General features: G+C 36.9%; 2 protein-coding genes across 2 annotated transcripts in view; one reads left to right on the forward strand and one right to left on the reverse strand.

Annotated features, from left to right (window-relative positions):
- Nucleotides 1-127: 127 nt before the first annotated feature.
- slc49a3 (solute carrier family 49 member 3) lies at nt 128-8,822 on the reverse strand. Its single transcript, XM_058797733.1, has 10 exons — nt 8,323-8,822; nt 5,426-5,584; nt 4,132-4,348; nt 3,965-4,041; nt 3,746-3,883; nt 3,476-3,592; nt 2,962-3,114; nt 2,732-2,889; nt 1,816-1,928; nt 128-1,437 (listed from the first exon to the last, which is right to left on the reverse strand). The coding sequence occupies exons 1-10, from the start codon at nt 8,485-8,487 to the stop codon at nt 1,271-1,273; spliced, it is 1,464 nt and encodes a 487-aa protein (XP_058653716.1). The 5' UTR covers nt 8,488-8,822; the 3' UTR covers nt 128-1,270.
- Nucleotides 8,823-9,658: 836 nt separating this feature from the next.
- LOC131553554 (polycomb group RING finger protein 3) overlaps nt 9,659-24,805 on the forward strand; it is a 38,617-nt gene continuing 23,470 nt past the window's right edge. Inside the window, exons 1-4 of the mRNA XM_058798291.1 lie at nt 9,659-9,794; nt 18,003-18,106; nt 21,933-22,050; nt 23,234-23,330. Of these exons, the coding sequence (XP_058654274.1) occupies nt 18,092-18,106; nt 21,933-22,050; nt 23,234-23,330 (230 nt within the window). The 5' untranslated portion in view covers nt 9,659-9,794; nt 18,003-18,091. The remainder of the gene's footprint in view (nt 9,795-18,002; nt 18,107-21,932; nt 22,051-23,233; nt 23,331-24,805) is intronic.

Consider the following 24,805-nt stretch of genomic DNA (forward strand, 5'->3'; position numbering starts at 1 on the left):
AAAATCACCCTGCTTATGTCTTGTTCTTGCATGCATTTAAGAGGATGTGGACTGACATAATCTTTGGGGACAATTTTTTAAGTCCTTTGAAAACTGTTCATACAATTAAGATAAAACGTATGAGATATGCAGATGAGCATATTGAGTGAACAATGACTTTCCAAAAACAGTGTTTTTGATTGTATAATTAATTTTATTAACATACAAACAAATGTTTTGGTCAAGTTAGCAGGAATAGGTAATAGATAATGACTCCTCTGGGGTTAGTGTAAATGCTTTGCTAAATAAATAATTAAATTTATTATTTAAAAGTATAATATTTATACTTTTATTATTTAAAAGTAGCAGCGAAGGAGTTAATGATCAAATGTACAGTTTAGCGGTCATTCAAAACATTTTGACCACACAATGACTGATCAGAATTGAGTATTGCATAAAGCTGTGCAATATTTTGCATCGATACCACTGTTTAAATCCTATTATAGCTATATACAGTATGGAAGCTTTTTCCCATAATGATAAATGGTAATTGGCACTTTTTTTCTCACAGTTCTCTGAAAAATATACATAAGTTTGCAATTCTGAGAAGAAAATTGTCAGTTGTTAATGTAAACTTGTAATAGCAAGAAAAAGTCAATTGTGAGAAAAATTTGCAATTACTTTTAATTTTATTTTTTAAACTCTGTTAGAAATAAAACGGTTCTGACTTTATACCTCGCAATTCTTTTTCTCAGAATTGTGAGTTTATATCTAGCAATTTTAAGATCTTCCAAAAAAAAATAAAAAATATTTGCAAGAAAAAGTTGTAAGTCTACCTTCTTTTGTTCTTTTTTTTTTTTTTTAACCACAGCAGTTACTCTAACCCAGCAACTCTTTATTTATGCACCTACTTAAGGTAGAAATTTAGTCCTATGGACATTTTATTGCACTCAAATATATCTCTACTTTCATAATATAACTAACAGTTTCCAACTTTAAACATCCAACAATATGTACCTCATTAAATAACTACATTGTAAAATAATTATTAATGCATTAAGTACAACAGTTAAAAAATCCCTGTACCCTGTATTGCAATAAAAGCATTTAAAATTTGAGATTAAAATTGCATTAAACATTTGGTCTTTGTAACGTTAATTGTGGTTAAGCTGGTACCACTTCTGAGCATTTAAGGCACATATTTCCAGTGTTAATGAGGTAAAAGACTTCTTAAAGTGTGCGTAAACACTGTCATCAGTGGTTTCTCTTGCTGTTAGATAAGTACGTCCCTTTATGCATCAGTGCTGTTTGCCCAGGTGTCTCCTCCTGTTGACTGGTCTGTCACTGTATTTGGTGAGGCTGTGGCTTCCGCACGGAGTCTTCGGTAATCCGTGTGGAAAAAGCCAACAAAGCAGCAGGTGCCCAGAGTACACAGGCCTGCCATCACCAGCACTGGCACTGTGTGTGTGTGCATTTAGGATAAAGAGAGAGAGAAACAAATGAATGCCTGGAGCTCAGCCCAACTCTATCATTAACTCATCAAGGCATCAAGCAACCAGGAAAAGCCGGAAGGCTGGATTAATGTGGACGTGTTCCCATTTTAAACATTTTCACTACCCACATTGGAATCAGTTTATGTGGAAAGAGGATGTGAAAATAGTGCACTAACCAGCCACACTAGACTTGCAAAGCATGGTGGGAGTCGTGACACGGTGAAGGGAGGAAACTAAACGCCACTAAAATAAAGTCATGTTTTTTACCGTGTACTGCACAGTGCACTGCATCTTTCAGTAAATACCTAGTATGTGAAATATTTCAAATAAGTGCAACACTCACCTGACCAGCTCAAATTGGCATCTGCTCCAGTAGCACACACAGATAATGGAGAATCTACCATTGGTTTGGCCAGGGCTTGCAGCAGGAGCAGATAAAGGGCGGCCTGAATTTGTCTGATTAAACATCACATGAAAAATGAAAATTTGCTAGGAATGTACTCACCCTCAGGCCATCCAAGATTTTTTTTTTCTGAGTTTTTCTTCATCAGAACGATTCAGATAAATGTAGTATTACATCACTGACTTATCAATGGATCCTCTGCAGTGAATGGGTGCCGTGAGAATGAGAGTGATAAAAACATCACAATAATCCACAAGTAATCCACATGACTTCAGTCCATCATTTAATGTCTTGTGAAGTGAAAAGCTGTGTTTGTAAGACACAAATCTATCTTTGAGACGATTTAAATTTTACACCGTCCATAATAATGCTTCCTCCAGTAAAAAGTGCACGATCTGTACATATTTCTCTCCTTATTCAGACAAAATGACTTTTTCACAGGAGAAAGCTAAATTATGGATAGAGGACTCGTATTTTAGTTGGAAGCCACAGTTTGAAGTAAAAAAAAAAAAAAATCACAATGGTGGATTTTGTTTCTTACAAACACGCAGCTTTTTGCTTCACAAGACAAATAATTGATGGACTGGAGTGGTGAGGATTACTTTTAGATTGTTGTGATGTTTTTATCAGCAGTTTGGACTCTCATTCTGACGGCACCCATTCACTGCAGAGGATCCATTGGTGATCATGTGATGGAATGCTAAATTTCTCCAAATTTGTTCTGATGAAGAAACAAACTGATCAAGGATGGCCTGAAGGTGAGTCAATTTTGAGCAATTTTTCATTTTTTGGTGAACAATTCCTTTAAGAGAAGAGTTTTAGCAACTTTTGAAACAGAATTTGTTAAAAAACTTACCCAGACACGAAGATCAATCCAGAGGATGTTGCTTCACCCACAGGGTACGAGCATTCAACTCCAAGCTCCATTGCGATGGGATATACAGAGTACCCAAAAAATCCAAACCACGCACAAACTGCACCAATGATGAACTTCTGCTCGCTTAACTGGGAAACCTGAGGACAGCAAGATGACAACATCTTAGGTCAAACACACATTAACAACACTGAAACCATTACTCTACTCACCACAGCAAAAACAGAGCAGCCCAGGGATGTCAGACACATGTTTATCTTAGTGACCTCTGTAAACTTCTTGGTCTTATCCACGTACAGGCCGAGGAGAAAAGCACCCAGGACACCGAATACAATAGCAACTGCACCGCACACTCCTGCAAAGTCCTGCCACATTAAACATGTAGAGACAAAGTTATCTCGGCTTGACGCTAACACTAATACTGTACAGACTTGGCAGGTGATTGAAAAGTGATGTTTATATAAACCTTATCCATCATCTATCTATCTATCTATCTATCTATCTATCTATCTATCTATCTATCTATCTATCTTTCTTAGGTAGTGCAGTATTTAATGCTATGTTTTAAAAATATTTTTAAACCTCAAGTCAAGGCTTTGTCAATCCAGCATTTAAACATTAAAGTTGAGTTTTAACTTCTTTTTTTTTTTTGTAGTTATTTAACATGGTACAGGTTGGTTTTACAGTTTGAGGTAAATGTGGAAATAATTCTTTTTGGGATCTTACATTTGAGTAGCCCTTAACACAAAGTATCTGCTCCAGCAAGGTGGAAAAGCAAGTGAAGACCCCTATTCCTGAACCAAAACACACCAGCAGGACCATGTATGCTTTGTTTGTCATTAGCTGTAAATAAAAGAGTGACAAAACGCAGTGAATCTCAGGCAGCAGTACAAAATGACATAAAAGACACTTGCACATTATTAAAAAAAATGCACATTATAGGCTACTCATGCAATAGGTTGTCATCATGTCAGTTTGTTTAAAATTGTGTAGTACCAGTTTCACCCCTTGTAGAAAAGGCTCAGAGCTGGAGGTCACCATGCTGGCAGAGGGGGGTGTCGGGGGGACGCGTTCACGGATCCCCGCTGTTGCTAGGAAACAGGCTACGATGGCAGGTATAGCATATATCAAGAGCTACAAGTCAGACAGAGAGACCACGGGACTATAGGAATGTACATAATACAAGAAATACAATTTTTGTCACCAAGTTCTTACCAGCATGAAAAGAGTACTGGTGTAACTAATTATCATCGGAGAGAAGATATTCGCTAAGAGCAGCCCAACAGTATTTGCTGGAAAACAAAAGAAGAATATTACCATTCTACAGTAAGTTAGGCTAAAGGCATTGGAATACCATGAGATATGAGCTGTAAAAAGGTTACCCATGGAAGCCATCATGTTAGCCGTGGCCCTCTGGTGATCAGGGAACCAGAGAGCTGCCAGCTTGGTGGGGGCAAAGATGACCAAAGGCTGGGCAAAGGCGCACAGCGTCTGTCCCCCCATGACCACAGGGAACATGGCCCACTCTGGGATGCAGTTCAACATGCCAATGACACGCAGGACAGCGCCCAACATGTTGAGCCATGAGCCCATGATTAGCTGTTTCAGAAGATAGGAAGAAAGAAAAGTAGGCTGTGTAAGTGTGTGTGTGTGTTTTTTTTTTTTTAAAATACATCCCAAATTATGTATTGTGTTTGATAACTGTCTGTGGTGAAAGTGACATTTTAAACACTTAATAATAATAAATGTGATAAGTAAATAAACGAAGAGGATAAAATTGATAGCGAGCATTTTAAATAACACAATTAAATAAATGTTTTATACAAATAAAGTGCTGCATTTTTATTTTATTTTTTTTTTTTTTACAAAATAGCTTGCTTGCAAATGACAAGTACGTTAACTTTTAGTTCAAATTTATAATTAGTCGCAAAAATGTTGGTCGCGGTGAAAATAGGTTTGAGCGCCGGAAATGAAGTGCACGTTTGTTGCGGCTAGGTTAAATAGCCTATACATTTACGTTTACGTTATATGTTTATGATGTAATATAGCCCAATATATAGCCTATATTATAACATTTTATTTCCTATTATTTTCCCACGTGGTTTATAGTCATCTTTTATTGTTCGTTTACATTACTGAAAATCAAATGAACTGAAGTGAGGTACCCACTAGGTGGCAGTCTACAACAAGCGAATCTAATTACCGTAAAAACAAAGTATTACAAACGAAAGTTTTTGCACGTCAAGAACAAAGTGGAGTCTGTGAGTTTGCAGGTTGGTTTGCCTACATATGATTTGGGACAAACACATTGTAATTTAATTGAAAAATATATGATTAATTACTTCAGTGAATATTATTTGACCTTTAACCTATATAAACCTTTACCTTTTATACAAGCCTATATGTAATATGTCATGCTGTCACACCTAACCATACTTTTGGCCAAAATAACACATTTACTAAAGTTATATTTACAATAAGTCAACATTGCCAAGAAAGATGCATTACTGATTAATTATGTTTTTTTGTTTTGTTTTGTTTTTACAGAGGGAACCATAACTTCAACAATGGTATTTGGCAAAAACTACAGTTATTATTCATTTTTTATTATTTATTTCCGAAACAGCTGGTAAACAATATTCAACTAAGTTGATCTGAGAGAATGTTTGTGTATACCGAGAAGCGCAGTCCCAGTGTGTCCAGCACCCATGTTGTGATCAGACTGAAGAAGATCGCAACCACTACATAGACTAGCGACAGCCAGTTGACCAGATTTAGAGAGACTCGCAGATATTGTGCTGTCTGGTCGGCAACAGGAGCAAAAGTCAGCCATGACTGTGGAGAAATTGAACACATGAAAATGAAGATGTAGCTTCAATGCATATGTCATTATGATATCTAGTCAAAAATACAACTATATACATATGTATATATGCCATTTATTAAATATATGAAGTGCATGAAGTTGCTCTATGACACAGTCAAAGCCTCAGTTCAACATTTAACAGCTGAAGCTGCAAAAAACAGAAACCACAGGTCAGGAGGGCCCCTCACATGAGCTAAATATGACAAACACAGAGTGACGTGCAAGCAGCAAGTTTGTACTGAGAAATTATACTTGAATTTAAACTATGGGTACAATTATACAAGTCAAGCCACATTGTAAATACAATTTTAAGGAGTAAATATATGACTTTATTTTCCTCCAGAATGTAACTGAGTAAAAATACAAGTATTTTATGTCAGTGGTACTAGAGATAAAGAACAGCTATACCCCTTCTGAGTATTATTCACAGTGCAGTGGCCATTTGCAGTGTTGTACACAATAGCATTTACTTGTTAGCTATCAAGAATATTATATGTATGCAGCAGCGTGACAGATGGCAGTCAGCTGATCTCAAAACACAATACAGTCATTTTATGCACCACTGCACAACTTACTGGGATGCTGTTTCACATTAATTCAAATTCATAGATGTTGTTTTGCAGTCAGTGTGGAAATCTTTTGTGCACTTTGTGTAACAAGATGCTTTCCTAAAATGGACTGTCATTGCTGATTGTACTTAAAAATTATTTTTGTACTCAAAAATTCTTAACACATGCCTGCGACTACAATCCAGAATCACATATACAGGTTTAGGCCGTCATCAGATTTCCTCAAGATTGTAATCTTTAAATAAGCCCTGAATTACGCCATCTGCTAAGCTTTAACACAGTGTGCCAAGGCACGATGTAGATTTCTCATATTTCAGATGAACAGCTTTCGACGTCTTGGCCTTGTAACACATATACAATGGTGTCAGTGCAAATGACAGGTCCCACGGGAGCCACGGGTGCGTAATTAAGATTGACAAGCCCCTTTCTGGCACACGCCCTCTTCAGATATAATAGCCTCGGGGGGACGTATCCATGTCCTACTACAGCTGGGCTATTAGGAAGACCCTGTTATGACCCTGTAGTAGACTGAAGCCCCTAGTGGACTGATCACTATGGAAAGTGTGAACATAAAAATCTGTTCAACACTGGATAAATTGGGGGATTTAAGCAGCAACAGACATAATAAATCAGTAGAGATGTTTTAATTTACAACATGATATGCTGATTAATGATTAAATTAATCGCAAATATATTTTTTCATATATTCAGGGGGGATACGGGGGGATGGCATCTGCCTGGTCGAAAAAAAAAAAAAAAAAAGCATCCCCTCTGTAAAACCACCATCCCCTTTGGATTATTAATTTTGTGCATTACGTAAAACTTATCATGCACATGAAATGTTAAAATTCTCTACTGCAAGATGAAGCCCATTAGAATACAGTTAGAATGCCCTTATAATTCCAGCAATGAAACAAAAACATACCCATGTATGAGTTATTACGTTTTTATATTCATTGCACAAGCAATGCACTTTTCTGTATATCAGCATATATGCGCGAGGCCGCAAGCACAAATGTGCTATTAGTTTTATACAACAGTGCAGAGCAACACGGTGTTTCATTCAGTGAATGAATCAGTTTTTGAACGAATCGAGTGAGCAAGTGATTCAACGGTCCATTCAGATGGTCTCACTTGTTTTGTTTCTATTGAATCAGCCGTTTTGAACAAATCGTTTGACATGAATGATTCAGTAAGTCATTTATTAAAACAGGGATTTGCTGCCACCTACTGGCGGTTTTATTGTCATATTTATTAATTCATGACGGACCTAAACCAGCACAAAAACACATTCAGCAAAATATTTTAATTTAATTATCAATACTGACCAAAATTCCTCTATTTCAGGCCCCAGAAGGGAAAAGAAACTTATAAATAATAGTTCATTTAATAAGGCTAATTTTTCATTAAATAGAAACCTTTTTAAAAACGAGACAAATGTTGTAATCATTGTGTAAAATTAGCCACAAGAAACCCCACCACACCACCCCCCTGAAAATTTGTTACAATTCGACCACTGTCCATCCATGAGCTTGTCCCTGGCCTACAAAAAGCTTGTTTCTTTTTGTAAAATGACAATATGCTTTGGTTTACAGCATAGCTGTGAAACATGATTTGCTACTTGCTATTACAAGTCAAAAGCACATAGTTATTATCATTTCAGTAGAAACATTTTATTGGACAAAAATGTGAATATGCAAGATGAGGACTGAAAATTGTGTATAGCCTGGATATTCTATTTATTAAAACACAATTGTTTCAACTTAAAGCTAACAGACATGCACTTAAAGGTATAGTTCACCGTCAGTTGCTGGTCCCCATTGACTTCCATATTATGGGGAAAAATAAAAACCACAATGCAAGTCAATGGGGACCAACTAAAGGTGAACTATCTCTTTAAGTGGATAAAACGTAAATTTGAATTTCTTTGGATGTTTAAAGTAAACATAGCCTAAACCAGGCTGGAGCGCTTGGGAAGAGGGATTCATGACGTCATTAAAAACAAAAGTTGTTGTAAAAGTGGAGTAATTAAAAAGTACCTTCGAGATAGGCTATATTCCCCTGGCATTTGTACTTGATTAAAAAAACATTCACGTAGGTCATGATTTCTCTGTAAATGAATGAGTATAACATCCTACCATTGCGTTAGAACAGTTTAGCAGGCAGAGTACAAATAAGATGAACCATCTCCTTTTGTAAACTTTGAACTTTGTTGTAGCCGTGTTTCTCGAGTCCAGGTGAGACCGAACATCTTCACTCGAGTTCCCGACGAGCGCTTCAGTCTCCGCGCTTCCATCGTCCATAATGACAATCCAGAACCACAACCAGATCAAACTCTTAAAAACCTAACCCGTCGTCAGCGGTGTATCCATTTGGGTCCAAAAACAATTCTGTCAGTAGGCTAATATACACAACTTAACCAGTTTCCAGGCAAACGTTTCCAAACAGCGAACAACTAAAAATCACGAGCATTGCTACTTGCTTTGTATAGAAATACCATTGTTTTGGTTTTGATTTCACGTATATGCTGGTGAATGAGAGTTGTTAGGCGCCTTCAACCTTGCAACACTCATCCAATCCACAATCACATCACCACTCCCTTCCTCCCGTGACTCGCTGTCATAGCGCCGGCCGGTTTCCTGAAACTCCATGCTTCATCCGTCTGAAGTTTGCCAAGCGTCAGGTAAAGCAGGATTTCAAAACAATCTAATTCCACAAAATGTCAACATTACGTGAATATACCATTCTGCATCTCATGCAAAGGTCACAGACTATTGATCCAGGAACAATTTCAGGGTGCATCATCATCCTCATCATCACCGTCATAATTATCATCACCATCATCATAATTATCAGCTAGTTTGCAACCAAATTTTAATTCAAGAAAATGTTTGATGTTTTTTTTAAACAACGTTTGACTTTTTTTCTTTTGATCTTTCTTAAAATTGCGGTAAATACACACTTAAAAGCAATGTGGTTTATAATTAAAATGACACCATAATTCAAATATTTTTTACTGCAACGAAATAAATATAAACCGGACAGATCATGTCAAAATAATGACACGTGTGGTATGATAATTCAGTTATTCCCAAGGACCCTTGAAGAGGGTTTAATTTAACTAACTATCCTTTAACTTTATTAAATGTGTTATTTATTTATTATATAGAAAAATGGATTTGTGTCTCAAAAGCGTACAAATAATTCAAAAAGTAGGCTACTATACACTTAGACTGTGTTTTTATTTTATTTTATTTGTATATAAATCGTATAGGTAATATCTATTAAGATACATAAATAAATGTAATTATATCTAATATAATTTTATACGTTAATAGTCGTTATTAAGCATAATCACTAAATGTAATTCGCTAAGAACTTTTTTTTCAGTTGAATGAAACACATTAAATTAAGTGTAATCCAATGTCTTTAATCTCTCATACACCCCTCCTCCCCGCTACAAAGTCTGCGCATGCGCAGCGGGGCTCTTCAGTGCGCTGTTTCGGCCTGTTTCGGCACTGGCCGGACATTTTCGCCTCTTTGTTTTACTGATAGTGGATTTAACTCGGATTCAACCCAATATCCAGCGGACCGCTCTGGCCATAAACAGGTTTGTTCCTTTAAACTTGAACCGATTCCCCCAGATCATTGCACGTATGCGTCTCCCGAGCTTTCTTTCGGACGGCAAACGGGGAGTTTTCATTTATTCTCGCTGTGTTTTTTCCGCTTGATGGCAGCTCTGCATGGCTATACGTGCTGTTATATGTGCGGTCGTGTTGTATGTGTGTGTATACGTGTGTAAATATGCGTGTGCGTGTACGGCGACGCCGGGCCCTGCAGCTCCTAACCGGGGTCATCTTTTGTAAGAAAGGAAAAAGTGTAATTTAGTGTAGCTGGAGTTTCATAAGCATGCACTCCTGTGTCTGATTACAGTTCTTGTGCTGGTCAGTTCTCCTCCTCTTCCTCCTGCCTGGAATGTTCTTGAGAGCTTCCTGACCATCATAATCATCATCTGCCCATCTGTGTGTTGAAAGTTGGGGTTTGATGCTCTGGCAGGTTTGCATGCAAGCTAAAATGAAATCTGGGCCAGAGAAAAAGTTAAAGCCCAGAGGGTTTATTGGGGAAGCATGTGCAAACCTGCACCCCAGACTCCTGGAGCAGGAACAACCAACAAGTCCTGCTTCGTGTGTTTGGACACATTCACTTTTGTGAATGCTTTACATTTATAGTTGGAGGGACGGCGAACAGGATTTTGTTGTTACAGTACTGATTGCACTATAGATAATTTTCTGTTGTCCCAAAGTTGTGGGGGGTCGTGTCCCCCTTACGTCCCGTGGGATCCATGCTACACCCCTACATGATGGACGTATTGAGTTGTCAGGTCTGGACATTGGTTGACGTCCACATTGATCTGGTTTCTGCTGAGGATCAGCTGTGAAATTTCTGTGTTCTGGCTTTCTAATAGCCACGTTGACCACTGAAAATTGATTTGTTATATGTCCAGATGTACAGTATGTTGATTTGGAGTGTTATCTTAAATATAAAATGTATCTCAGTGTTTTTGATCAAAAGACACCACCTTCATGTTTACAGAATTGCACCGTGAGGCCTTTTACAATTCAGCATTTTTTGCTATGGTAAATCTCATTAAGGCTTTCAAGAATGAGTCCAGGTTGCATTTTAATACAAACGAAAAGGTAAGAAATAATCATTTCATAAAGTCTATTTTGAGGACTATTAAGATTTGTTCTATCTTGTCTCACAATTTTCCAATTAAAGTATTTAGATTCACCATTGAGAATAATCTAAAAAAAAAAAAATGCACTGTAGTAATGACCGATAAGCTCATAAAATGTCACAATGCTAAAAAAATATTAGTGCTATTAAAAAACAAAACATTTTTTATATTTTTAAATATGTCTTGGACATGTTCATGACGACTCGCACACTAACCATAGTCACTGACATAACTAGTGAGTCAAACATTCATATGATGTTTCATTAATGCATGATTAATTGCTTAGTCAGTATCATGCATATTGTTTGCTTTTTTGTGAGTGTTAAAACAGTTTGATAGGCTGCGGAAGTCTATACATGTCATCATGAGACACGTGTTGTTTATCTTAAGTTTAAAACACATGTCTTTTGTAGTACTAGCTTATGCATGTGGCCTATGGCTATTGCGCAGTCCTCTCTAATGTGCCAGCAACAGTTAAGTGGTTTTCAGTGAAAACAATGCCTTTCAGTTTGTCCATGTTTTTAGCACATACCCAGAAAAGCGAGTTCTAAAACCGGTCAAGCCTGCGGTCTGGGATTAAGCAGTGCAGTTATTCATGCTGATGTGAAGTTAGCTCACGTTAAACAAAATGAGTTTAATATTGAGCCGGTGAAATGTGACCCTGGTTTTGCTGAGGTGTAGGTTTACATTTACAGTTATGTAGATTAGATCAGGTGGATTATATCAAAAAGCATCTTTTAGGTAACATGTAACTCAAGTGTGAATTCACTGAAGGTTTTTTCTGAGGTTGATTCAGCTCTTCATAAACTGTTAAAATATGTCATACTTCAGTTTTGCTTTAATTATCTGTTCATCTTCATACTTTCAAAAAGATCTTAAGAGATTTTCTTTTTTTTTTTTGCTAAAAACATTTGTCCTGCCCCACCCCCACCCCCCACATAGGCTCACTGAAAAAATGTGCTCCGCCTACGTTTTTGCAAAACTCGAATAATTTACCTATACATATCCCTTCAGTTTTCATCTGAAATGAATGCTAGTGGCAGTGAACCACCCAAGATCTTTTATTCCTTTTCACACAAATTATGATTATTGGGGCAGATTATCGATTAATGAAGATTTATTGTCACACTGTGAAACTAATACTTTTTAAAATTTGCATCAAATGACCAGCTCCATATGTATGGCTTTTCTGATGTAGTAAACTTGCTCGGTAGCTCACCTGGTACAGCATTACACTTGCGATGCGGAGCACTCCGGTTTAATTAAACATGCAGGGTGGGGTTTAGTGTAGGTGATGTGTTACTTGTAAATGTGATGAAGTTTTGACCTACTCACTGGACATTTAATTTCTGAACTGCTGCGTATAACAACCAACATAATAAAATTTGGCCAATTTCAAGTTTGTCTGTATCAGATAAAACATGCTTTTAGCTCCACTCATAGGACATTGCACTTTGAAAGTGTTCCAAAATTTGCTAGAAGCAATGTAATATTCTGCAGAAATGTTTCTACGGGCTCATTTTTACAATGAACCTGGATTGTTTTTGTCCAGTGCCTTATGGTATCAGAAGAACGTATATAATTTAATAAAGGCACATGAGAGGTTAAATTAATACTTATTTTGCATAATATTTAACGTCAGAAGATTTTGAAACTGCCAAATGTTATCCAATGATTATAATATCAGAATTTACAAATATTGGCCGATTAATTGGCCTTGCCATTATCACTAGTTTTTAGGGTTGTTCATTTCAGGTTTTATGGCAATTGTAGATGATAACTCTCTGTTAAAGTCAAGTCATCTAACGGTTAAAGTTATCAGGTTGTCTTAAGATCCTTTGTTTTGGCCTAAGTAAACTGCAGTTTCTACTTCTCTTTCGTAAGCATCCAGGGTTGTAGTGGATGAATTCTGCTGATATACTTTAGTCCCACTTCCGTTAAATGTTGGTCGTGTCAGAACTTGTGATGTTTCCTGTATACAGCTTATAGAGTTGGACTTTTAACAGATTTTATTTACATAATAATAAAAAAAAAAAAAAAAAAAATTAAGAGTTTTTAGTTCACCCAAAAATGAAAATTGTCATCATTTGCTCACTTACCCTCACATTGCTGAAAACGTATGACTTGCTTTTTTTTCTGTGTGAGATCATAGACATAACGTTTATGCTGCTACAAGTGAAAGTGGGCACGGATGGATGCTGTCAAGTTCCAAAAATGATAAAACCACACCATAAAAGTGTGCTGTAAGTTTTCAGAAGCCACATGCTAGCTTTGTTTGAGAAACGGACTAAGCCATGCGGACTACTTTTTTTAGTACGTTTATGTCACAGTGCCCATCCATGTTTACTTTTATTGTCCTGAAAACAAGTGTATAAATAATATGCCGAAATTCACGTTGTGTTTTATTAAAGAAAGAAATGATAGTAAATGATAACAGATTTGGGTGTGAACCAGAGTGTTTTATGTAATCAAGAGCTGATAAAAAGTGTCATGTAAATGTTGTGGTACTGCCACAGCACAAGAATGAACCTTAAATGACAACCCCTGGTTTTCAGATTCTCAGTGTGAGGGGAAGTGAATCTAAGTATTGGCTCAAAGTTCCCCGTATGATGTTGTCAGTCTTTCAGGATGCAGTCTCTGAATTACACAAGAGTCAACATGCTACTTGGGTGCGTTGTGTGTGTTTTATCTCAAGGAGACAACCTTCAAACTCAGAATCTCTCTGTGTGTTTACACATTCTGGAACAAACAAGATTCAATTCAATGTAAAAGTTCCTCCTATAGCCTGTAAAACTGGAGAAGGTTTTTGGAGAGCTGAACAATGTATTCCTTGTTAAAGGATTTCATGCAATAAGCCGATGAACCCAGATTAAGTGTGATTTTGATGTTTTTAATGAGGTTAACTACTGGAATTTAAGAGATATGGGATTTTACTAATAAAGTCGTGCCTTCTTGTCTGATGAACTTATTAATTTTTCAGTGGTGATGCTTTCAGATCTGGGCCAGTATTACAAAGGCCACTCTTCTTTAGTAGATGTACAGCCAGATAAGTCTCCTAAGAAAGAATTGACAGACTATTGAATTATTTAAAATTATGGTGTGGTAATGGAGCCACATCAATTATTGCTTTTATGAAATTGTTACATCTAAATAAACGGCTTGTGTGTTGAAATGCTTTCCACACCATTGACTTAATTCTGATTAAGTATTTAAACTAGTAATTGTGGCTTGGGCTGCTACCTGTCTAGTTTATGTAAGACTTTTTTTTTGCAGTATATTCGGATGGACTTTAATCGAGTTGCTTAAAAATACTGTAGGTTTCTAGAGATATTTAAAATTGTTTGTAATTTTCTGTCAGTCTGACTTTCTAGACCAGTGTCTTTGTCCTTTTATGGTTCTTTTTGTTATGGTATGAATTTTGCGAAAACTTTGAAAACTGATTCATACTGTAATGTGAATGAGACCAGGAATGTATATCAAGCAAGTAATTGGGGTCAGTTCTGTTTTTATAAAAATGTTTAGTGGCTTTTTTTTTTTTTTTTTTGGTAAAACAAGATGCTCCAAAGTCTGTAAGGTGACTTTATTATGAGTTAAGTGCATTTTAGGTGTACTAGTTAACACCAGTAACTTAAACTAGATAATAATGTAATGTTTGTGCTTTATTTGGATATGGTTTTCTTGGATGTACCTTGGACTATCATGCAAATTTAAATATTCCATCACTCAGCATATCAAAGTACCATGTTTTTACAATCTGATATCATTGCTGTTCCATGGTACCGCCACTATACTTTTTTTTTTGTAAGGGTTTATTGAATTTGTCATTTAATAATTCATTAGGCCAGGTGCTCTTGCACTCTGAAAAGCAGTATTATCAGGTTGCTGAATGACATCAGTAAATCTCAATTGTTCAGCAATCTTATAGTCCGGCTCTGTAGACGTAGAGTCGCTCCCAGCTCCTCAAACAGACCCAACACTCCTCAATTGAAGGTTTTTTTTTTTTTTTAGCACCGGGCCATAAAAGACTGTTTGTAACAAGCGTGAACCACTATTTTTGTCTGATTGCTGGGCCGTGTTCATTTAAGCGTTGGGGTCGCACATAAACCCATTTTTCCAGAGACAAAACTGCTCTGCTTAGTAAGTCTGTCATACTGTGGCGCCTCATTAGCTCCTCACAGAGCGCTTCATACAGCTGGCAGCGTCTGTGTGCCCGGCCGTCTCCCAGAGCATTTCAATAGCCACTGACGGATAACAGCGGATTCTTTGTAGCAACAAATGTGTGAGAAACTGGGCGAAAGGTGTTACTGCTGGACGCTTTTGATGAAAACGTTTGACACACCCTGTTATGAATTTAACCATATTCACCTGTGGCATATGAGACTCCCTTTCTTTAGGGTCAGGTAAGGGCATTGCCTATGACCACTAGCTTGAGTGCTGCCCATTCGTCAAGGCAGTTTCTGTTTGTAAACTCCACTGTGTGTCCTGGCCGAACATGGATTTTGGTTTCTTTTGTAGAAAGCTCGAGCTGAGATTGAATTTGTGATAATCTTTGACTGCATATGTAATGGAGAGCTGTGTCAGGAGTAGGAGAGATTTAAACTTTCCACAGGTTTATTCTGCTGCACTGTGTTTAAAATGACTGGTTTTATCTGGCTTTTTTTTTGTTTATATATCCAATCAATAGTTTAGTTTCATGAGGTATATTACACATTTTTCTGGTGTAAACCCGAGTAAGTTTTGTGTAGCATAAAAAGGAAAAAAAAAAATCACGCTACTCTAAAACGCAGCTTGTGCTCCATAATGTTTTTCATCATAAGAACGCATTACAACACAAAACATGCTGACCTTGGCCAAAGTTAGTGTCATTGTACAGAAAAAGAGAAGTGTGAAATTTGTCCTTTTGTATTCAAAATACAAGAATATGCATTTGAAAAGGCATGTGTAAAAAAAAAAAAAACCTTAGGTGAACTACCCTTTCTTTTAAATGTACACTTTAAAAAATCATTTTTACAAAGGGGGAAAAAAAAAGGCCATAAAAAGCTGTTAATTGCTCAACTGTAAGTTATCATACCATATATGTGACCCTGGACCACAAAACCAGTCTTAAGTCGCTGGGGTATATTTGTAGCAATAGCCAAAAATACATTGTATGGGTCAAAATGATCGATTTTTCTTTTATGCCAAAAATCATCAGGATATTAAGTAAAGATCATGTTCCATGAAGAAATTTTGTAAATTTTAAAAATTGACACTTAAGACTGGTTTTGTCATTCAGGGTCACATATGGTGAATAACTGTAAATTATCTGTAATTTTATTGTTACTGTATGGATTAGCCTATGATGATTTAAAAGATGTTTCTAGAACACATCACATATGATTGTTTTATTTTTGTTTTCAGTAACGGAAGCTAAGGTGCTTCATAGTATATCCTGTTTTAAAGTTTATTGCACTAATTGTATGTTATGTGTAGTATTGTCACATTATTATTATTTTAATTTTTTTTTACATGGAATTTTACACAGTTTACAATATTTTCCTCAAATTTCACACACAAAAAATATAAAAATTGTTAAATTCCTTGTAAAAAAAAGTTAATTAGTCATTTAGTTTCATTTACGCTAATTTTAAGTTTAAATTCATACTGATAATTGAACAGATTGCTGTTTGGCTCAGTTTAAGTCCTGTGATTTATGAGTGTATTGAATGAAGAGCATGGGTATAATTTTTTTTTTTTTTTTCTTCTATGAAATATTTGTATCTTGACTGCAAATTCACTGAAATTTCTTATCTGGAATTCTTGTTTGTCATAACATGTTTGGTTTTGTTCTTTTTGTTGTCAGTGTACAGTGATGATAGACGGTTTAATGATAAGAACATGACAAAACATACCATCCCTGGTCAAAGTCTCCAAAGTTTTTTCACATTGCACAGTCGTGTGTATGTTCAGTTTGATTTTGCTCTAAGTGGTACAGCTGTGATACGATGGTTTCCAGTCACGGCTCGGTTCCTGTACAACCCCTAGCATGATGGTTTTACTCCAAACGCAAACTAACAACTGATTCAATTTGCACTAATGCCAATTTGATCCTTCAAAAGTTGGAAGCAAATGTTGGACACTCTGTGTGGCAATGATCTAACTATTGGTCATGTTATTTTAAACCCCACTGAGATTCGCATGGCTCCAGTCTGCAGTCTGTGATAGGCACCGTTTCCTGTATTGTAAAGAGATCTGTTTTCTTTTATGTCACTATAGTACCACAACAAAGTAAAGTGGCGCCCTCAGCAATGGTAGATTAAATTGCAGTTGATTTGTTCAGGAAGTTTAGTTCGTAAACTGGAATTTTAGAAGTCTAGATTCTAAGTTTACAAAGATAATTACTGAAGTCAACATAAAATGTTATTCACAGCCATTTTTACTTCCATAATGTGATTTGTATTTCTGTGTGAAACAGGAGATTCATTGAAAAAATGTGGGCCATGCCTTGATCCATTGGGAATGGCTTGAATATTGAAAAATGTTAGTTGTCACCTGTTAGTTGAAACTTACACTCTAACATGTTCTGCTGTGATTCTGATGATACACACTTACTCATATCCTTAGATGACCTACATTCATGTCTTTGGTTTAAGTGCACTAATTTCACAGGCTAGCGAACAGACAGAAACTCCCAGACTGGGAGTCTCTCTGTCTGGACTCAAGCAGGCCAGAAAGAAACTTATGTGTGGGCATCTTAGAGAAGTGCCAGCAAATCGGAATTCATATCAGTGATATTTTATGTATATCATAAATTATATTGTGTTGGTGATAATTTCATGTATATTGATATTATAATATAATATCATTAATAATTCTCAGTTATAAATGAAACATTTATTAGCCACCTACATAATCATGCATATCTAGTTTGTAATCAACAAACAGTTCCATACTATTTGCAATTTGGCTTAATATTGAAAACGGAAAATATTCTTTACTGAAAACATTCTGAAAAGGCAAAGGGGAAAATTGTCTATTTCCTTGCAATCATTTTGTGTATAAATGTGTGTAAATAAATAAATTCCTGTGTGTTTTTTGCAGCTGTGTGAAGTGGAGCACAGGATGCAGAGTTAACACCACCCTGTGTCTCGCAGAAGAAGCCCGGCTGCCAGACCTTCAGCAGTAGACACATGGCGGCATTAGGGGTAAGTGAATCACTTCCTTTTGTGCCGCACAATGTTTAATCTGACTTAGAAGGAATAGTTTAAAAAAGAAAAAAAGAAAATTTGCTTGCCCTCAGACCATCCAAAATGTAGATGAGGTGAACTGATTGAGCAGATTTGAAGAAATGTAGCATTATATCACTTGCCCATCAATGGATCCTCTGCAGTGAATGGGTGCCATCAGAGTGAGAATCCAAACAGCTGATAAACATCAAAGTAATCCACAAGCACATCACATGACTCCAGTCCATCAGTTAAAGGCTTGTGAAGTGAAAAGCTGTGTGTTTGTAATAAACATCCATTATTAAAGGGATCATTGGATGCGACATGCACTTTTACAAGTTGTTTGAACTGAAATGTGTGTTGGCAGTGTGTGTACACAACCACCCTATAATGATAAAGATCCACCCAGTGTTGTTTTTTTTTTTTAAATCTCGTTAAATCATTTCCCCTTTCTCATATCAAGCCATTCTCAGATGCCTGTCAGACCCAGGCCCTCCCACGATAGTTGATTGACAAGGCCGTCTTACCTTAGACCCGCCCTGAGTGAGCTGTCATCAGTCCGCCATTGTTTCGACACTGGAGCAGATGTAGACAAGAATGGCTCTTAAGCGATTGAGGTGTTTTGTTGTTGGATGTAATAATGAATATGGCAATCTTCATTTACTCTTGACATCTTAGCTGCTGAAGACGCAGAAGATTACCTTTTGTTTTTGAAGGGAATGCGCCCCGATCTAACTCAAAAGCATTTATGTTCGCACAAATCATTCGTGATCCAGCCTCACTTACATAAGAAGTGAGTATAAGGTTTTTAATAATTAATCTTTGCAAATCTTTGTCTTTCCTAATTACGTGCTAGTTAGCAAGTTCTGACTCATGAGAACGGCTAGTCACCCCACAGAAGAGAGGGGTGGGATGTGCAGAGCTCATTAGCATTTAAAGCAACATGGACTAAAACAGCTTGCTGAAAACAGAGCTGATTTTGACAGGGTAAAAAGGGTGTTGTTTTACACTACCATTGAGAAATTTTAACCAAAGTATGTGTTAGACTTTTCATTAAGACCCTAAAGAATCATATCAACTTGTGGAAAATGGGTATCCGATGACCCCTTTAAGATCTTAAAACTGATGCTTCTGATCGAAATACCATAATATGTGTAATATGTCCATAATAACACTTATTCCAGTGTTACACTGTTTCTACACCTTAACAGCTTGAGGCTGTCTACACTGGACGCAACAAAGCGACTGTTGCAAATCATTTGAACTTTGTGTCAGCACATCATAAATAGAAGAGGGCAGCAGTTTACTGTCGGGGATTTTGTCGTGTCGTGTTGCATTCAGTGTAGACAGCATCACTGATTATAATGAGTTCTATAGTATTTTTGGTCACATCGTGCAGACACTGTACAATCTCACTTCAAAATCCACTGACATCGTTGTTTTGGACTTTTTTCACTTGTAAACTGTACTTGATCTGTTTCACTCCTTATTTGACACTTTCATTGGAAAAGGTTATGGATAGAAGTAATTTTATGGATGGATTTGTATTTTAGCCAGAAGCAATTGTTTGAAGTTAAAAACATCTTGATGGATTTGTTTAGATTCAGGTTTCCGCTTCACAAGATGGCAATTGATGGACTGGAGTCGTGTGGATTAGTTGTGCATTATTGTGATTTATTAATTTTTTTCTCAGTTATTTGAACTCTTTTTGACGGTACCCATTCACTGCAGAGAATGGGAAATATGTTTCCCATATTTTTTGTCTTCTTGAATAGAGATGTTGTGCGGAATGTCAAAGCTTCTTTTTATTTACAACAAAATGGTGATTTATTCTACTACAAAAGTTCCAGTAATAGTAATCCTTATAATTCATCATGTGATATATTCAAAGATCATATTCTTTTATATTCTAAAATTGATGTCTTTATTCACGGATAATCATCTCCTCTGCTGGAGCTCACAAACTTAATTTGTGCTTGTTTAATTGAAAAACTATGTAACCGTTTGTCTATTCTAAGCAAGTTATTAACTAAAAATTCTACTGTGACATCTGATATCCATGATCCTTGTGTAATGTTTTCTTAATACTTGGATTTAACTTTATTTTTTATTTTTTTCCCCCTTCGAATAATACATTTAGACTCATGGGTAAATTAATGGCTTTGAAGCTCCAACTTTTATTGAAGCCCACTAATGTGAGAGTGTAATATTCACTGCAGCCCGTGGCAGTTCTCTGTCCTCATTTGACACTGCACTACACTGATTATTTTATTGCAACTTGGCTGGTGGCTGAAATCATGACTGAGGTTTGAAAATCTTTTATGAAGAAGTGCCATAACATAAAACACCTGTGGTTATGCCTTACTGAACACATTTAGCCTCATTAGCTATGTTTCCATCCAAAGATTCAAATTCAACTTATGCACAAAATTAGAATATCGCATAAAACATTTGCGAATAAAGCACTGTTTCCATCCAACGAGTCAAAGAGAACAAAATCGTCACTTCCTGATAAACTGGCTCTAAATATCACTATCAAAAGTAGGAGAAGCCACTTAATACAATCATTTTCATATATGATGAATTGCTTGTGCCTCAGAGCGAGCAGACTCAATAAATGCTGTCATTACTTTCGGAGGTGGATGCCTGCTGTTTGGGAACACAGTCGTGTGAGACAATTATACAGAAATACTTTGACTGACTTTGCTCAGGCATTTCAGAACAACCAAAACAACATTTCAGATGCTGGTTAGTCAAGTTATTCCTGTCACATGACTTTTTTTAATACGCATATATTCTGCGATATTCCAAAATGCGCATAATAATAGGTGGATGGAAACATAGCTTGTGGTGCTGGCAGTGCTTGTCTCTCACCTTCTACACACTTTACTGCAATTACTTCAGTTCCAATGAGCACCAACGTGCAGATACCATTCAGTTTTTGTAATTTAGTTTTTGTTATCAGTGCACTTTATTAATATTTAAAATAATTTTTAAAATGCTACTTAGACATAATTATGATTTTAAATAAAAACATTTATATTTTATCAAATGTTTTTATTGTTTGTTAATATTATTTTAAAAAATCCTTTAAACCTGGAATAACATGCACTGAGAAACAATGTACGATGAGACGGGGGTATGTTGGGTAAATAGGATATGCTGACTTTAATGTTGACGTTTGTGTAATATCTAGGTATTTCATCTTAATAAGAATATAAAAATTTATTCATATTAAAACAGGGGTTTCATGCAATCTCTGACCATTCACCACATTATATGTTAATGGATGATATTGTGCAATTGCCCACTTGGTTCGAACACACATTTTTCTTAAAAGCTGAATCACAAATATTGAAGCGACATGGATCTAATTATTTTCTTTCCAGTGGGCCGCTGGAGTGGTGAATAATCTGTTTAATCTGTATTGAATATGAGTAGCATGTGTCCTGACACGGATTGTACTTCAGTGGATAACGTGTCTGGTCAATACAGTCGTCTGGCTGCTTCACATGGGACGTCCATAAACAAACGCCATACTTTGTCTTTGAAGTTGGAACTAGGATTTATCCAAAAGGAAAACATGACTATACTTAAAACATGAAATTAAATTAACACTTGTTTTTGACCTTTTTTATTAATGTAATGGATGAAGGCAACCTAATCGTTGGGTTAATAGGGTTGACCCTCCTGACCTGTGAGATCACCCTCCTGACCCCTGTTCCTTCAGCCTGAGGTTTGGATTCTGGTTTTGTGTGTTGTGAAATATTTAAACCTCTTTTTCCTCCCTTTCTTTCTCATCCAGAACCCCGAGATGTTAACCAGGAAGATTAAACTGTGGGACATCAACGCCCACATCACCTGTCGTCTGTGCGAGGGGTACCTGATCGATGCCACCACGGTCACTGAGTGCTTACACACCTGTAAGTGTCATTGCTATACCAATATCTAGTCTTTATTTCAGTTATGAACGACATTTTGAATCGGTATTGTCTACAGATATTGTTGTGTGCAGAAGTGGTGCTTTACCCAAAAATTAAAGTTTACTTTTAAGACTCTTTGGCCTGGTTTTACAGACAGAGTTTAGACTAAGCTAGGATTATGCCATAGTTCAATTAGGACATTTTAAGTAATTTTTTATAAACGTGCCTTAGAAAAAAACATTACTAGTGTGCATCTTGAGACAAAACAAAGGCACTGATGTATTTTAAGATCAGTAGCTCAGACTTGCATTTTAGTCTGGGACTAGGCTTAAGCCTGGTCTGTGAAACCGGGGGGTTTATTTTTTAGGACCATAAATGGTGAATTTTAAAGAATATCCTGGCCACTCTTGTCATTATAAAGAACATGAAGTGACATAAAATGACAAAAAACCTTAAAAGTATCATAAAAGTGGTCCAAACGACTATATTCCAAGTCTTTTGAAACCAAATGATAAATTTATGACATACAGACCCAAATTTACATTTAATGAAGCCTTGTTTTAACCTGGCTCTCAGTGGTGTGTTCGGGTGAGAAGTAGAGATGTTAACAAATAGTTAATTGGAGTCAAAACCAGGTTCCAATGATTCGTTGTTGAATCAGACTGTTTCAAGTTCAACTCACTGGCTTGATGATGATGTTGCAGTGATTAACAGCACTATGAATGGGAAGATTATCAGTGAACAAATCATTTAGGACAGATTTGTGAACCAGATTGACCGATTCATTAAAAGGATCTGACTCAGAATCTCCTTTTTTAAAAGTCATGTGCTTTAAACAACAAATGAAAAAAGAAAAAGATTTATTTAAAAAAAAAAAGATTTTCAGATTAAGTGTAGAATGTCAAGCTAGTGTTTGAATTGAACACTAGAGGGAGTCATTGTGCCACAGATCAAGAGCCTTTGAGATTATGCTCTAGTAGTTTGAGTCATAAAACTAAAAGGGCTATTAGTTTTATTTTTTGCCACTGGGTTTGTGCTGAGTCATTTTAACAAATTCACATCAATGTGACATTCTTGACTTTTGGAAATCAATAGAATTATCATTGTGACACATAATGTGGTGTGCACAGAATGAATCAATTTACTAAAGGTGTATACATTGTGTGTTTGTGTGTATATATAGTCTGCAGGAGCTGTTTGGTGAAGTACTTAGAAGAAAACAACACGTGTCCCACATGTCGGATTGTCATTCACCAGAGCCATCCACTGCAGTACATCGGGTAAGAGTTTACCGCAGTAGACAAACACGACTCAATCAATGTAAACCCCAGAGTTGCCCAGTAGGGGTCCATCAAGGCACACCGGTGAATAGCGTAGTCTTTGACTGCTGGCTTCTGTGCATGTTAGTTGCGTGTCGTGCAGCCACATGGGTATTTGAAGGCGACGTGGCTCCCTCCAGCAGTCTTTGTCGGAGGGTGAATTATTGATGTCCAGGGTGGAGCGTTCCTCTCCAGCACACATATCCCAGAGAAAACATCTTCTGATGTGACCTGAAAGTTTTACACACTTCTGAAACTGAATCGCTCCGCTTGATGTCATTTTAAGGGCAGCAGTTGTGCCAAACCATCAGCTGCAGGTTTACTACAAATCCACACCGTGAATCAGGGTAGAGCTGCCACATGGAAAGTCAAGATTACAACCACAGAGTTTATTTATCACGACAGTGCAGAATTTTGCACCATTTTTTCTGGTTTGAGAGGAAGTGGCTGTGAAAGGAAGTGACCTCTGGGCGCGCTATGCATAAGCAGAGTTGAAGCATGCAATATAATTAAAGAGGGCACATCACAGAAAAGGCACTTTGTGGGCACATTCACAACACTTATTTTTAATGTTTAAAAAACCCCCACCAAGGCTGCATTTATTTGGTTAAAAATGCAGTAAAAACTTGTAAAAATCTCACTGACCCCAAATCTTTGAACAGTGTTGCAAGTGAAGATGTTTGCCAATCTTATGGAGGTAAATTACATAGAAGTCTTGAGTCCATAGCAAAAACAGAGAGATGGTGGAAGGTGTAATTTTTACTTTTTGAAAGCCGCTTGTTGAGAAGAGTTATTACTTGATTGGACTGATGATTCTTACCTGGCAGACATCTTGTCATCCAAGATGTTCATGACTTTTTTCTTCAGTTGAAAAGAAATGAAGGTTTTTGAGCAAAACATTCCAGGATGTTTCTCCATATAGTGGACTTCAATGAACCCAACGGGTTGAAGGTCCAAATTGCAGTTTCAGTGCAGCTTCAAAGGGCTCTACACGCTTCCAGCCAAGAACTAATCGCCTTATCTAGAGAGACGATCAATCAAATAAAAAAAATACAATTTGATATTCACAGCCATATCACCCTGCAGCCCAAGACCGGTTGCCCATGGAAGCTAAGCAGGGCTGAGCCTGGTCAGTACCTGGATGGGAGACCTCCTGGGAAAACTAGGTTGCTGTTGGAAGAGGTGTTAGTGAGGCCAGCAGGGGTGCTCACCCTGCAGTCTGTGTGGGTCCTAACGCCCAGTATAGTGACGGGACACTATACTGTAAAAAGCTCCGTCTTCGGATGAGATGTTAAACCGAGGTCCTGACTCTCTGTGGTCATTAAAAATCCCATGACACTCATCGTAAAGAGTAGGGGTGTAACCCCGGTGTCCTGGCCAAATTCCCTCCACTGGCCCTTGTCTATCATGGCTTCCCAATAATCCCCATCCACTTG

The sequence above is a fragment of the Onychostoma macrolepis genome, chromosome 14 (assembly GCF_012432095.1).
Source record: "Onychostoma macrolepis isolate SWU-2019 chromosome 14, ASM1243209v1, whole genome shotgun sequence".
Taxonomy (NCBI): domain Eukaryota; kingdom Metazoa; phylum Chordata; class Actinopteri; order Cypriniformes; family Cyprinidae; genus Onychostoma; species Onychostoma macrolepis.

Excerpts from the sequence above, each read along its gene's own strand:
- slc49a3 (XM_058797733.1), bottom strand. The coding sequence starts at position 8,487 with ATGGACGATGGAAGCGCGGAGACTGAAGCGCTCGTCGGGAACTCGAGT. Across the intron at positions 4,349-5,425 it reads CACTGGGACTGCGCTTCTCG|CTAATCATGGGCTCATGGCT; the intron begins GTATACACAAAC and ends CTTCTGAAACAG. Across the intron at positions 4,042-4,131 it reads TAACATGATGGCTTCCATGG|CAAATACTGTTGGGCTGCTC; the intron begins GTAACCTTTTTA and ends TTTGTTTTCCAG.